The sequence below is a fragment of the Gavialis gangeticus genome, unplaced genomic scaffold (genome assembly GCF_001723915.1).
Source record: "Gavialis gangeticus isolate Ggan-Ray unplaced genomic scaffold, GavGan_comp1, whole genome shotgun sequence".
Classification (NCBI taxonomy): domain Eukaryota; kingdom Metazoa; phylum Chordata; order Crocodylia; family Gavialidae; genus Gavialis; species Gavialis gangeticus.
The window spans coordinates 5116016-5131727 of NW_017729016.1; the positions used below are offsets into that span (position 1 = coordinate 5116016).

Here is a 15712-nt window from a genome sequence, read left to right on the forward strand (position 1 = left end):
TAGTGATTCTGGACTGAAGTAAATAGTATGCGATTATTTTCTGTCTCTGTAGATTAAACACAAAAAAGCCAGATACCAGCAGCAGAAAGAAGCTATGCCAATGGCTATGTCTTCTTCACAATGAAGTGAATGAAATGCTGGGAAAACCCCAGTTCAACTGCTCCCATGTAGATGAACGCTGGCGAGAAGGCTGGGAGGATGGTTCGTGTAACTAGGGCATGGAGACACCACAGGAAATAAGATCAATGTTATTATGATTCAAATACAGTAAGAACTGAACTGGGTGCGTATTTTTAAAAATGATAGAAGTGAACATGTTTGTGTGCACGTCTAACACATCTGCAAAAAATAAAGAGGCTTCCTACTCTCATCTGTGAGTCAGAGGAATCTGATCCCTCCCCACTGTAAATTCTTACGGGATGACACCAGTGCTTAATGTTTAATGGGTCAGTCACAGAAGAAAACAAAGGTTTGTCAGAGCAAACATTTACCCGTTCTGTTCCCTTTTACATAGTCTTCATCCTACATCTTTAAAATCATTGATATAAAGGGTTAGGCCACGATCCTGAAAACACTTTTGTGTAACCCAAACCATAATCCCATTGGCATTGAAATAATTTAGGTGCGTAAATGCTTGCAGAAGCAAAACTGTCAGTGACATCTCTTCGTGGCTGCAAAGGTTTTACTTCACCATTTAAAAAAAGTCCCTCTTTTCTCTTTGGCCTCTCGCTACTGAAAAACAGGCATTGGCCTCCATAGGCTTTTTGCACTGTTAAAATAAGTTCCCTCAGAGTCAGGTACAAAACCCCCAGTCATCAATGGGCACCTTTGCAAGGACTTCAACAAGCTCTGCAACAGGCCCTACAGAACGAAATGCTGCACAGCTAAAGAGCTGTAAGAAACCCACAGGCTCGGGAGGCCCCTGGCCAACCTTCTGCTACCTTATTAGGCTCAGATCTCCTCATTTCTTTCCTTCCTTTGGTCTCTGCATGAAGGGAAGAAAGCTAGCCATCACAATGCAGTGGCAAGCAGGTGCACAGCCCCCCCTGTAAGCTTTCTCTGGGGGTCTTTGAAGGTGCAGGAAGACCTGAAGCACAAAACTCCCAGATTAGGAGTTGTTTGCAGGCCCCTATCAGCCTGACACTCCCCGTGAGTGTGTGGGGTCAGCTCTGGTGCAGCTGGAGTCCAGGGGGAGAGAGGGACCAGTGCTGGCCCCTTACCAGACAAGTGGAAGCCTCAGGTTCTCCTAGGAGCTCCTCTTGCCCTCCCTCATTCTCAGTTCTAGGGCATCAAGCCACAGCCATGGCCACCCGACCCAACATGCTTTGCGGTTCCAAGATGGCGTCAGGCAGACAAGACACCCGGCCCAACATGCTTTGCGGTTCCAAGATGGCGACAGGCAACCTAGCCATCCTGGCCCAACATGCTTTGCGGTTCCAAGATGGCGGCAGGCAACCCAGCCTTCCTGGCCCAACATGCTTTGCAGTTCCAAGAGTGGGGAGGGCAACCCGGCCACCCGGCCCAACATGCTTTGAGGTTCCAAGATGGCGACAGGCAGCCCGGACATCCAACCCAGCATGCTTAGCGGTTCCAAGATGGCGGCGCCCAGTGAGAGTCGGAGTGGGCCAGCGACGGCCGCTTTCCCCTTCACCCTGCTCGGGGTCGGAGCCGGAGCCGGAGCCGGAGCCGGAGCCGCGGAGCATGCCGCGAAGAAGCCGTGCCGGGCCTGCACGGATTTCAAGAGCTGGATCCGGGAGCAGCGGAAGCAGGCGGCTGCAGCTCCTGGGGTGAGGGCCCCTAGGCAGGCCTGGGCTCTTCTCTTCTCCCTTAAGCCACCCCCTAATTATGGGGCTGTGGGGCGGGAATGGGCTCTCGGCTCTGCTGTCAGGCTGGAGGGGTGCAAGGGGGGGCAAGGGTTGGTTTAATCAGCTGGTTTCTGGAAGCCCCCCAAATTGAAGGGGTAATAGAAACGTGATGTGCATGGGACCCGTTTCAAGGGGTTTTGCTTTTCCGTTCTTGAATTAATAGTTACTCCCTTTTTTTATCCCTGACCCAGGAAGCGAGCGTTGATGAGGAAAAGGAGCAGCCTCCAAATTGTCCTTTAGATAGAGAGGAGCTGGGGAGAAACACATGGTCTGTCCTTCACACGATGGCGGCATACTACCCAGACCACCCCACTAGTATGCAGCAGCAAGAGATGACCCAGTTCATCAACCTGTTTTCTAAGTTTTATCCATGTGATGAATGTGCGGAGGATCTGAGGGAAAGGTGAGTTGCATTTTATCGATGCATCAGCAGGAAAGAGGCCAGTGTAAAATCCTGGGGTCCTGTCGCTCCAGTGGCACGAAGTCATTCACTTTTCCAATGCTTGTTCTTCATATCTGTTACATGTTGTAAAACGTGAGTGAGTTGTTCAGGGATTGAGTCAATCAAGGATGCACACGGTCACAAGTCCGACAAGCTCAAACAGCCCTATACCTCTCAAAACTACATAAAGGAGTTCTGTATATTTGCTGGTTCAAATCCGCTTGCTAGCAACACCATGCAGCTATCTCACAGTGTATGGTAAATGAGTTAGTTGTTGGATCATGGCCTAGCTTTCAGTGGACAACTGCCTACTCCACAAAAGCACTTCCAGTAATGGTCCCACGTTACCAGTCTCGGCAGAGGGGCCGAGAGCCAGATGGTGTGTGGTACTTGGTAACATCTTCAAGTCTTGGTACTGCCAACAGTGCATTTGGTTTGGGACTTATGTTTTGTGTGATTAACTTTAAAACAGTGATATCAAACATTTCAACATCCTGACCAACTTTGAGATACAAACCACATGGAGCAGTATATAGAGCTTTTGAATGCTTCTTTCATAAGGTGCTTCAAGATTCAAAACAGGGCTTCTTATTGTAAAGGGAGGTAAAACAAAACCAAGACCTCCTGTCTTGTATGAAAGCTCTTCCAGCAATGTTTTCAGGGCTTTGGTATGGGTTCCAATTTATCATGATTACTGGATGCATAATGCAGAATCTCTAATTGCCAACTAAAATGTGTCATTGTAGAAATGAAGTTGATCTTTTTCATCTCATAAAATTGCTCCTTCATATAACTTAAATAATCAGCTACATTAATGGAGATGAGTAGAAGGAATAGCTCTAAACTTGAATAAAGCTAGTGTATATTCTGTCTGCTAGAGAACAGACCTGCCTCTCCTATAATGCCAAGCTAATTTCTTATCCACAAATGGAACTATATAAAACAAAAAAGGGCAGTTTGAAAATTAGTTACTAACTTAGTTGAAAGGAGCCAAACATGGAAAATCAGCTCAGTAATATTTGTCAAGAAGTTCTTTCTTTTCAGAATATTCACAAACCTGGTTACTTTGTTTTTTTGCCATGGATTAGCTGCTTGATTAGTACCTAATTTGGAATATCATTGATAGGGGACTAGAAATTTCTGGACTCCACATGACTTGCATAAAACCAATGCAGCTTCAAGTATCTTCATATTTAACGGAGAGCTGCAATCCACAGTGAATACAGATCTCAGTCTGCAGGGCTCTGTGAGACATGTCTTGAACTAATGGATGAGGGGGGCTCAGGCCATCAGCAAGCCACACCTCTGCTTTGGGAGACTGAAATCAGTGACTGTAAAGAAGTAAACAGCATTTGATTCCTCTTCCCTCTGCAGATTACATACAAACCAGCCTGACACCAGAAGCAGAAATAACTTATCCCAGTGGTTTTGCCTACTTCATAATGATGTGAACAGGAAATTGGGGAAGTCTGAATTTGACTGCTCCAGGGTGGATGAACGCTGGCGAGATGGCTGGAAAGATGGTAGCTGTGATTAATCTGTAGAGACTGCCCTGGAAATCAGACGGACCAAGTCTAACACAAAACTCATCCCCCGGGGGAAATCATCATGAAGAGATGTGTGTAAATATATTTGTGTGTGTGGTTGACATAGTTTATGGTAAAAAGATGGCTGCTACTTTTATCTCATCCCAACAATATCTTGATTTAGGAGTGATTAATTTTACATCGTCGTGTATCTTCTGGGACTGGACCTTACATGTGTCGTAGGAACTGTCAGAAACCTGGCAAATTCAAGCAAAGTTGCTGATGCAACTTGTAGAAAGAGAAAGGTCTTGGCATTTCCTTAGTTTTGGGGGCACCTTGTGGCCACTGTTGCCTTTTCCATCCCCTGTTCAAGCCTCTCTCCTTCATTTGGCAGTGCCTTTCTCCTTCACTCTGTCATTTCAGCTGCTGTGCTGGTCCAATGACGGGTAGTTTGGCTACTGGTTCATGAGTCGTCCTGTGTTTTGTGCCAGCCATGTAGTCCTTCATCTTCTCTTTAGTAATCTCCTATGAGCTATTGCGTGTTCACACTGTTTAACTACTAACTCATCTACCTTCACACTCGCTAAAAGCCTCAAGACAAGAAAATTTTATGTAAATATTAAAATATCAGAACTCAGGATTTTATTCCCAGCCATAACAAATATCCTCTTTTCTACATTCCTTTATCTAAACTTGTAGAGCCCCACTTTGAGGCAAGAGGGTACTGCAGGAAGAAAAATATATATAAACTCTTTGTCTAAATGTAAATGCTTTGTGACTTGTTTGTTCATTTTTTTTAACTCAGGTGAGTTCCATAGGACAAGTCCTACTGAACCAGCTCTTTAGAAATAAGTATTTATTTTTTGTCTCTGAACTTTTGTGGTTCACAGACACCATTCCTATGACATGAGTGGAAGAGTCAGATAGCTGGTTGTAATGAAGCCTACTCGAGTTTACTTTATGTATAGGATTCATTAAAACAGTGTACGTGTTCTGAGATCCTTTGAGTAATTGTTGACTTGCCTGGTATGGTGGTATTACCCTGAAGGTGAAATTCCCTCTGTAGACTAGAGGGACTTGCACAAAAGCCTATGCAGCATTTGAATCTTGCTTAAGGCTTACATTAGAGTCTTAAGTACCAAATGCACTGTGATCTCAAAATGGTGTGTAGGGTATACTTCACCTTTAGAAACTGGCCAATTCCATACTGAATATTGTGCCTCTAGGTTGGCTTTATGTACTGTATCAGTATGTTCCTGGGGTTTGTGCACTTGAATTTCAGGCGCAAGTGAAATATAAACGTAAATAATATAAGCAACCTGGCTTTTCTTAGACTATGGCTCTGTAAAATTATGTCAGAATTATTTCAAGTTATTGAAATTAGAGTATGATTCTTTCTCCTTTTTTTTTAGATGTATAATAAATATAATTGCATTTCTGGGTTCTAGTTGTTCCAATGACCTTGTGCAAACTGTTACAATATCAGTATTTTTTTTCCTTGTGTATTTTCTTCTGATGCTTTTAATTGTATTTCTTCTTTTTTGGTGGGGGGGAGTTGTGAGCTTCCTACATGCATTTATTTCATGGGCTACTTTATCTGCCCTGTGAGGTATGAATATGGACTGGGATTTGCACAGAAACTTTAATGGGGAACATCACTACAAATTAAGGTATTGGGATTCTGATATTATCTGTTAGTAAACCTTTGACCCTAATGTTGTGGTGCTAGGGTCTTGTTGGTAAGTACTTAACCAGTCAAAGCTTTGGGAAGATGTTCAGCTGATGTATAACACTCATGTCATTTGAAGCCAAACCTGTTAAAACAATATCAGAAAGATTTTATTTTTAGTTAAGTAGCATCCAGCTAGTGGTATGTTGTTTTACTCCTCAGTATTTTTCTCTAATCAAACTGAAGCTTGATTTCATACCATCTTTATGATTTAACTGAATTAAGACTTCAGGATTTTTGTCCAGCTAATAAAATGCCATTGAGATCTCTCTTGGTGCATGTTCCACTACATGAAATAAATAAATTCCAACCCGTTTTGATCAACAAATTGTACAACAGAATGTAATACTTAGGTTAGTGTGAAATTCATCCCTTTGCAGGGATAGTCTAGGCACCACTTACATCCCACTTAGGCTTGATCTAAACTATAAAGTTCTGCTGACAGAGTTGTGTCATCCAAGAGCACCAAATTGTGCTGGAGAAGATCACATCCCTAGCTGACATGGGTATGCCAGCAGGACCCTGGTGGAGACACAGCTATGCCAGTAGAAGAGTGCTTATGTCATGCAGGAAGAATGTGTAACTATGCAGACAGAAATAGCCTTCTGCCTCATGTGTTGGCTATCCTGCAGCTATGCCAGCATACCTATGCTGGTGGAAGCCTTGGGAGGTTGACAGTTCCTGAAGTCCTTAAAATTAGCATTTCAAAACTGCCTGTATTGATAACCAATCAGCAAACTCTGGCTACAAGTATATTAATAGGACAGATAGTAACTGCACCATATGGCTACCAGCTAACAGTTGCAGATGTTTGTATTCTTTGCTTTTCTCTTATGTTTACACCTTACAGCTTTGATCTATCTTGTTTTCTCAGGTGTGATCTTAGACCTGGGGACTGGAGGGCAGTGCTGCTCTGGTTAGAGCAAATCAGAAGCGTTGACCTTATTTATGTAATTTCTTTAAGATGTTTCTAGCTGTGTATTAAGGAAAAATGCATGCATTCCCTTATCTTCTGTGCCCACAGTGCTTTAGTTTTGAGACTATCTGTATGCAAATCTTTTTCCTATTGATATCACACTAATAAAGCCAACGAGTTCCTCTCTGATTTCTCTGGTCCATGTGGCTTTACCAAAAGAACAGATGTCTTGACAATGCTGCTATGTCATTGTCTGACCTTGGTCAGCTCACCTAACTTGTGCATTTGGATCCCAATCTGAGACAAGGCAGATGGAGTTAAACCCACTTTTAAGATTTACTGGGAGGCATCAATAATTATAGAAATGCCATTAGTGCCTGTTACTCACTGAGTTCTGTGGGCATGGGGAATTTAAAGCACTTCTTGAGATCAGAGCCTGTGTCAGTTTGTGTACCATTGCAGCAGCTGAAACCTGGTTGAACTCCAGCAGAGAGGCAGCCAGAGCTTTCACCCACAGGGGCTTTTGTGGCCCATTGAAGGGGAACAGTCACATTGGCTACATGTACACTCACAGCCTTAAACTCCCTAGAGCAGCTGCTATCAGGGGGGAGGCTCCTTCTCTTTTAATATGACTGACCATCAGGAGGGGAGACAGGGTCAGGAGAGACAGGCAGTCCCTAAGGAACTCATCTGATGCAATTCCAATGATGCTTCTGTGTAATAAGCACCTGACTTGCCCTTACCTCCACAAATCATTTATTGTTCTTGCTGGCATGTTTGCACTCGCAACTGATTGTTCCTGGTTGCAAAGAGCAGCGAGCAACAAGGGAATCACCTGACTCATGAATGAGGTTGCTGTGCCTCCCCTTGCTGGCAAACAACTATGCAGCTGCTGACGGAAGCATTGCTGAGGATGTGTGTCTAATATTTTCCCAAGGATAAACCGTTCTCATGTACCTTTTGGGTGTAAATGTTCACCTTCACTCTCAAGACACATGGGAGTAACGGTATGCATGGATTTCCCTCCCCACCCCCCCCATACATCTCTCTTAGGCAATGTGTAGAGCCTCCTCTTCCCTAGTACAGTTTTGTTTTGTCCACCTGATGCTGCCAGCTCTGTTGGTGCTTGAGACTTGAAGGGGTGGATTTGTCTGACCTTTTCTTTAATGTCAGTGCGGGTTTGCTGGCTTAGAGGAGAGCAGTATAAACTGTCCCATCACTCTGGGCTGTTAAAGGTATCTTCGCAGGTAGTCAGTCATTAGTCCCTCAGTGGAGACTCTCATCAAGGTAGTCAAGCCCTGGAATGTGCCCACTGGGATTGAAAACATCAGCTTGCATATATCAATCACCCAATTGCTACAAAGGAGCAGAGCTCTGGTTACTGCCAACCTGGTTGCACTTGCATCAGTATGTATATGCCATTTCCAAGTACTTGTGCTGTCCTTTCTATGATTCCTCTCCAGGTTTCCTGAAGCAAAGGATAACCAGCTCACCATCTCCCTGCTTTGATACTGTTCTTCCTCCCCTCACTATATGACACTCCTGCCAGCATATATTGGATTATGAAAGTCTAGCAAAGCAGAAGATGAAGATAACACAGCGCCATGAGCTGTGATCAAGACTGGTAGGCTTCATGGAAATCTTCTCCAGAACACACTGCATCCAGCCAACCTGGCCCAGTGATTAGATCAGGGATATGGTAATCAGGACTCTTGGGTTCTTTTCCTGACTCCCACCGCCTTTCAGTTTGCTTGCTGCTAAAGAGTACTCTCCAGAGGTACAAAGTACTGTGTGTGTGGACACTGTTGTTTTTCTTTGGTGGAGGCTTCCAAGCACACCCAACTCTGATCCCAGTTTTTTTCCTTATGTGTCACAGTATCTCACTGTCCCGTCCCCCCCCTTGCCCCTTTGGCTCATAGGAACCTTTTTGAGACTTTTGGTTCTGTGCCAGCTCCCCAGGAAAGTTCTTTTGCATCCCAGTGAAGTAGCCACTAGAGGGCAACAGAACATCTGTTTCATTGACTTCTCCATTTCTTTGTCAGGCTTTCAGATTAGAAGAGCCGAGTCAGAGGATTTCTACCTGCTCCTAGTCCCCTTCCTACGCATAGGAGGAGGGGTAATGCAGGTCACCTCAATTACTTTTCAAGCCCAGGGCACATTGATCTTAACCCTGGCTCTGTGGTTACCCAGCACATGTGCTGTTCTTTTGACTGTTAGCTTTACAGGCCTGCAGTGAGAAGAAGGTTATTTGTCTGCCCATGGCTGAAATCTGTACTCAGCAACACAGTGAAACATCACCTGGGTGCAGAGGAGTGGGCATGTGTTTATATCAGTACACCTGCCACTTGACGTTCCTGGCACACATTCCCAGCGTATAGGACAATCCAGGTGCTTTTTTCAGGTGTACAACAAATCAGGCAGAGCATGGAAAGCTGTTCTGAAAACTGAATTCCTCTGTTGCTTTTACAGCAGTCAGTTCTCCAGCCACAGGATCTTCTGAAGCTTCTTGCTGATCTGTTCCACAGGGTGAACTGTGCCTAGGCACTGTGGAAACAGCACCGAAAAGGCAGTCCCCACCCCAAAGGTCTGGCAGGCTCTTGGAGATTAGTGCCGCCTGCCTTGGCTGTGGGGGTTGGCTCTTCCTATGCCTGCTGTAGGACAGCAGTTTTCAGATCTAGTTGGGCTTCATCATGCTAGAGGCTGTACAGGAGCTAAATAAAATCCAAGCATGCATTCCTCGTTCTCTTGCTTCCCCTCTGCAGTGTTTTCTGCCATTGCAAGCCCGGACCGTGGTCTAGCCCAAGGCCCTTTCGCTACAAGCAAGCTCCCATCTGCACAATGAGTGTAAGCAATCTGCTGCTACATTTGTGGTCTGCATCGGTGGATTGACACTGAGGTCTCTCAGGAGCTGCAGCAGGAAGTTCCTTGTTATGGTTAATGTACATTTCTCTTGCTGTTGCAGGAAGAGGCCTCCGACAAGTCAGGCTCTGGTGTGCTGTATGAACATTTAGAACCTGTTAGGCCCTGCCTTGAGCAGCTTATAGTCTGAAAGAGGAGACTCACCAGGTGGGCAAGATGGTGACATAGGTCGTGTCTACACTCATAAGACGGGCACAGTTTTTAGCCAGTCCGGAGCAGCGATCACCACTTTCTCACCGCTCATCCTAGGAAGTTGCAGTGTCCATTCATAGCATCTGACAAAGTAGGTTGTTACCTAAGAAACCTCATGCCTCTGAACTAGTTAGCCTCTAAGGTGTTACCCTGCCCTGCCATCTGCTTGACTTCAGATTATCACGGCCAATCACCTCTATATGTCCTGGGAAAAAGGGGAGTTTAAAGGGAAGACCTGAAGGGCAATCAGGAGTTCAGGGAAGATGATGTAGTTTGAGACAGGATGCAGCTGGTTGTTTTTTCAGGCAGAAAAGGCAGTGGGCCTGTCAAAGCTATTCTAGAGAAGCCTCCTTTTGGGTTTGTGGTTATGAGACAGTGTTCAGTTCCCACCCCCATAGATTTATTTTAACCAATTAGACTTTCCCATCAGCCTCCTTTGAAGCCTTTGTTTGTTCCCAAACAGAAAGCTGTATTTCCTGAACCCCAGCTTCCCACACAGGCTGTAAAACACATGGGGCTTTTCTTGTGACTGTCAGCTATGCTTAGGCAGAACCTAGGTTTCTTTGTCTCCCTGGTCAGTGCTACCAGAGGTATAAGGAAGCAGAAAAGTTTTATTGTTGCCCTCTCTACATGATAAAATGCTACACATACAGCACAGAGCAGCTGTGAGAAGGACCTGGGGTAGAGATCAAAACCAGGACTTGAGAGACCTGGGTTGAGTTTGTACCTCCAGCATAGACTCCCTGAATGACTTGGCAAGTCATTTCATCCTCAGATCTCAGTTCCTCCTCTTTATAATAAAGACAATAATGCCTTTTTCACACCCTTTGTCTGTCTTGCTTATTCAGATCAGAAGTTCCCTAGAAGAGGGACTGCTTCCTCATAGGAATGTACAGCACCTAACACAGCAGGGCCCCAGGCTCAGTATATTCTACTGCAATACCACTAAATCCTAAGAATCAGTCCCACCACTTTCCTGTCACATCCTGTTGCAATTTCCCCTTGCGCTCCCAACAAGCTGTTTAACGTTCATTAGGGGCATTCACTTAAAAACCAAAAGGCAGTTCCCATTTCTGACTGTCACTGTGGATGCCTTGTGTGCGGTGGCGGTGTGTTTTCTTGGAACGCTCATTACTGATCTTGTATAAGGCAATGCCAAGTGAGATGGACTGAGCAGAAAGGGGGCCCTTTGCCACTGTTCTTACAGGTCTGTTGTAGTTCAGATGGGAGAGGCACTACCTCTGCATGTTGGATCACTGCTCAGGTTCCTGTGGATCTGTCCTGCATCCTTGTCACTGTCCATCCCTGCTCTCATTACCATGCTTAGCTGAAGCACTGAATGAATAGGAAGTGACAAGTGCAAAATGCAGCTTTCTGGTCTGGCTTTTGCTGCAGGATATGGCTTGCTGTCCTGGTCCTAGTGAGGTCTCTTTGGAGTTCACCTGGACACTTTTTATTCCTTCCATCCAATTCTGGGCTCCTTCTGGACCTATCATATATACCCTGGGGATCTCACTAATCCAGAGTTTTGGCCTAGGCAATCCCCCAAGACTTTTTGTGCTATGAGCCCTTTTTTTGAATGAACAAACAAGGTGTTCCAGGAATGAGACATCAAGATGTCACCACTGGTGGACATTATAAAACACTCCAGGTTTGTTTTTACCAGCTTTGAAACTCTACTAACCTTTCTGTGTAGCTTGTCTACCACCTTGCAGTCTACCGCCCTAAAATTCCCCTGGCAGTTTCTGCTAGAGAAGTTACTCCCCACAGCCCCTCCTGTTAAAAGAACTTGTGTCTGTACTTGTATGGATAGGTCTGTGCTTATGTTTGTTGAATGCCTGCTAAATTCATCCCCAGAAGTGATTGCATATTAGCAGTGGGTGGGTGATCATCATATAGCTTTAAAGTAACTGTGGGGTGCAGCAGGTTGGAAGGCACTCTGTAGCTTTAGAACAATATCATGCTAAGGCATTGTTAGATGAGGAATGTTATATTGCCCCGGGCATTGTAGATTCTCAGGCACCTCCCAGTAAGATTTCCATTGGCTCCTTTTTCTCCTCCTAGAGGCTAACTGTACAAGGCAGTTTTAGTCAGGCCCTGATGGATGCTACACAGGGCATTTCAGGGCAGCATGATCATGAAACAAGATGTTTAGCTGCTAAGGGGCAAAGAATTGCAATTGAATGTGCCATTCAGACAGCAAAGGAAGAGCAGGACTGTTTCACCCTCTCCACCTGTGTAAAAAGACCAGGTCAGGTTCAGCCCTGATGGGATTTAGCGGACATAAATGGACAGTACAGTGGGGCTGGAACCTCTCATGCATGCTCATACTTACACAGATCGGACTTTGGAAAAGGGCTTATCCCAATGTCCCAGCTGCTGAAAGTCACTGGCAGGAACGTTGCCAAGAGGGGGTGGATTTCACAGCAGTTTTTAGCTGTGGGATGCTAAAGACCAGATATGGCCAGCTCTTTGTTTCATCTGTAAAAGCAGAGGCAGAGACCGAGAGAGAAAAATATCATCTATTGCTGCTTTGCTGTAGAAAAATGCCTGTGAGCATCTGGTTTCACAGGGTTACATTTTCCACTGCTCTGATTCCCCTGGGCCTGACCTGCCTCCATTACAATCAGTGCCAGAATCCTCAGTGGGGGCTGGAGTCCTGCATTTTACTTTGCCTCAACAAGTCATTCTAAAAAGTGGCAGGAGAGGAGATGAAACATTGCTGCCATGAAAGGCAGCAAGATTTCAGCTTCAGTGCAAACCAGATCACGCTGTCCAGGAAGCAAGGTGGTTATATGAGTATGCATGAGAGGTTCAGTAGAGCGTCCAGGTTCATGCCCAAACGTCTCGCCTAGTTAGTGTCTTCCAGGACTCCTGTGATCCTGATATTGGAACTTCTTGGGATGCTGGCACAGGCAAGCAGCAGCCGGGTGACTTCTGAAGCAGGAGGAGTCACGGGAGTTTGGCCTAGGTTCTGTATTTCCTCTGGGCTTTGGCTCCCCCTCAGGCTACCACAACAACTCACAACGTATACAGCCTAGAGATGCTGCTTCAGAAACCAGGTAACTTAAACCCAGTGCATGCCCGGCCATGTAAACTCACACCATCAGTATGGGTACACTGGTTTAATTGCATTGATCTACACTACCCCAGCCTGACTCTTGCATGTAGACAAGGCTTGAGAAAGGATCAGCTCCTCCTCTGAGTGACTGGGGAGTAACTACCACCAAAAGCTACATAAGAATGGCTCAGAGCAGAATTCGGCCCAGTGGACCTGAACAGTTATCAGTAATACATCAGACCCGTGAGCAGCACCACACCTCTGTAATGAGATAAGAAATGATGGATAGCTATGGACTGACAAGAATAACACACATGAGCCCCCAGATAGACTGAAAATGGAAGTGTGGGAGGCACGAAGTGATTGATTACATAGCCAATAGCTTGTAGCACATACAAAGACCCCCTTGGGTTTCTAAATCTTCTGAGATCTTAGTCCGGGATTTGCAGTGCATGTCTCTAGAACAGGCAGTGGTTTGTGCCTGCATCAGGCCTGGTCATACATTTGCTGATGTGTCTCTGTCTGTAAGGACATTTTATCCCAGTACCAAACAGCTGCTGCTGAGTGTTTTTCTCCCATGCCCTAAGCTGAGTTTACTGCAGTCATGAATATGCCTGGCCAATTAAGAAATGAATGAGTCTGTCCTCTGGAGTTAATTTTGACATTTCCTTAGTTTCAAGCTGGAGCTCCAGGAGCTGGGCTCATGCACTGGAGTGAATCCTGGATACAAAGTGGTCATAGAGCTTTATGGACACGCAGGCTGGCAGGGCTTCAATCACTCCATCCCTTTGGCACAGCGGGAAGCCGTGCTGGCTCTTCTACCTAATCTATGTTAGCATGAGGGGCCAAGCTCCAGCTCCTGGAGTCATGTGATTGTGTGAGAATCTGAGCTCCTTTTTTTAATACAAGGTACATTTCTAGCCTTGGAAACTGCAAAAATAAGCTTGATCAGATTCCTCCCCCCACTGGGAGATCACACTATGCTTGACTAAAGTATGGAGCTTGCCAGATCTCATGATTTTGATACTCCAATGGCCAGAGCCATCAGTGGATTCTGAACTTGTTTCTACAGGTGTTTAATTCCTTTGTTGTGTCCTCCTGATCTCTCTGCCTCAGTCCAACCCTACAGCAGCTGGTTATAGAGAGACACCATGTGAAAGGCATGTCCTGCTTTAAGTGCTCTATTGATTATTAGAGACACCTTCCCCCACTCCCTTTTCATGCATTTCAGGATGGAGGAAATAAGAGCCCAACAAGCCTCCTTCACACCATTCATTTTTTAATGTTGAGAAGAGTGGGGACTAGCCCTGCATCATCCACAGATGATGGAGATACTCAGGATGACCAGGCACTCCTGTCTTGTGGGTGGATCACTGGCACGATACCCTGGGGTTGAGGCAATGTCTACAAAGCAGTGAGAGAAAGAGAGAGGTATCTCTGCAGGTGAGCCAATGAGCTCCAGCTGCAGCAGCCCAAAGCTAGCGCAGTCTGGCCTTGAAGTATTCCCCCAGCTTTTTGGGCAGGTCTTGCAGCCTACACTGAGCTCTGTGCTGCTCTAGTTGTGCTGCTGTCAGTAGCTGAGCTGGGGAGTTTAAAGCTGGCTTGGGGGTGTTTGCACAAGCAGTGATCACTACTTGGCTGCAGAGTAATTTTCTCACTGTAGGATCCTAGCATAATACCTCAGTGTAGCTGGTTGAAGCCAGCCCCTTGCTGTGGAGATTGCACTTGGCCTGGACAAACTGCCTCAAGGCAGAACCCACCTTAGCCTTGTCTCCTTTGGGGCTGCACAGCCAGTGAGCTCCAGGTGAAAAGCAGGTCTCTGCAGCAAGGGCAAAGCTCAGGAAGCTGTCAAGGCCCCAAGAATGTGAACTGTGCCCAGGTGCTGAAACAGCTCCAGTGAAAAGTGTTACATGCATGATTCTGGCAACCCAGTCCTAAGGTCTCATTGAAACCACCGTGAGCTCCTAGTGCAGGTGACAATCCCTGACACCTGCAGCCCACTGAAGTCTAAAAGGAGAGCTTACTGCAAGCAAAGCTCCTGTGGCAAGTGAAACTGCTGCTAGAAGCATCCCCTGTAACTCTTATTATTTCCTCCCCTATGATTGTTCCATACATGCCATGGGCACTGTTCATTTTCTTTACCTGCACGTGGCTGGCAAGGCCTATCCTGACATCCTTTGAGCAGCAAGAAATGACACAAGGAAGAGAAGGGCAAACTTTGCCTGCCCTACTGGTAGCTGTGCTGAAATAGGGGCAGAAAATGAGCAAGGGAGGAAAGCAATGGTACTTACTGATGTATAAAATGGATAAAATTGTGGGAAAAATGTCATTGTGACAACTATTCCTGGCCCAAAGCACTTGCAGTCTAGACAGACAGAGCGTAGAGGGCAACATGGGGAGTTTATGTGACTTATCTAAGGCCATGCAGAACCAGGATGGGAACAAACCCCAGGTCTCCCAGCCCAGTGTCCTCCCCACTGCATCACACTGCCTCTGTGTACAGTGGCTTTTCTTTCACACTGTCAGTTTTTCTGCAGTTGAAAAAGGTCTTAATTAGCAGCCTTGTCTTATGCAAAGGGGTTAGTATTATGCAAACAGAATGAGGATCAGATACCACCCCTAAGGACAGGGCATCCAAGGGGAAGGTGCAACCTTTGAAAGATTAATGTAAAAAATGTAAAAGGAACCAGCAGAGCTTGGCGTCGTTTGGGGGTATTTCTTGAACCATGCTGAGTGCAGCTCCAGTATCAATCCTTCACCATCCTGACCGTTTGTACCACAGCTCTGATGGCAACAGATTGTAATGGTGCATTCAGAAACAAAGAGTGCCAACCTGCTAACCTAGCGCTAATAGGAGTTGTTATGAGAAACAACCTCCAAGCAGAGATCTCTAACAAAGCATTTCCCTCCCAGCACAAAGTCCTAACAGCTGGCAGAAACTGCAAACTTGCCTGGGACCTGCATTCAAGCATACTCCTCCAAAACTGCCCTCTGACATTTAAAATGAACAACGCAGCACTGCGTACAAGTACAGTTCTAGTCACCATTTGCCATAAATATTT

The 15712-nt window shown here is 45.7% G+C and overlaps 2 protein-coding genes across 2 annotated transcripts in view; one reads left to right on the forward strand and one right to left on the reverse strand.

Annotated features, from left to right (window-relative positions):
- Nucleotides 1–1293, reverse strand: part of NOXO1 (NADPH oxidase organizer 1) — a 36205-nt gene extending 34912 nt beyond the window's left edge. Inside the window, exon 1 of the mRNA XM_019512731.1 lies at nucleotides 1222–1293. The gene's annotated coding sequence lies outside the window, so the exon portion shown is untranslated. The remainder of the gene's footprint in view (nucleotides 1–1221) is intronic.
- A 260-nt stretch (nucleotides 1294–1553) lies between these two features.
- Nucleotides 1554–6667, forward strand: GFER (growth factor, augmenter of liver regeneration). The gene is made up of 3 exons (XM_019512732.1): nucleotides 1554–1787; nucleotides 2057–2268; nucleotides 3682–6667. Exons 1-3 carry the CDS (start codon nucleotides 1578–1580, stop codon nucleotides 3842–3844), a joined length of 585 nt encoding a protein of 194 aa, XP_019368277.1. The 5' UTR covers nucleotides 1554–1577; the 3' UTR covers nucleotides 3845–6667.
- The last annotated feature ends 9045 nt before the right edge of the window (nucleotides 6668–15712 follow it).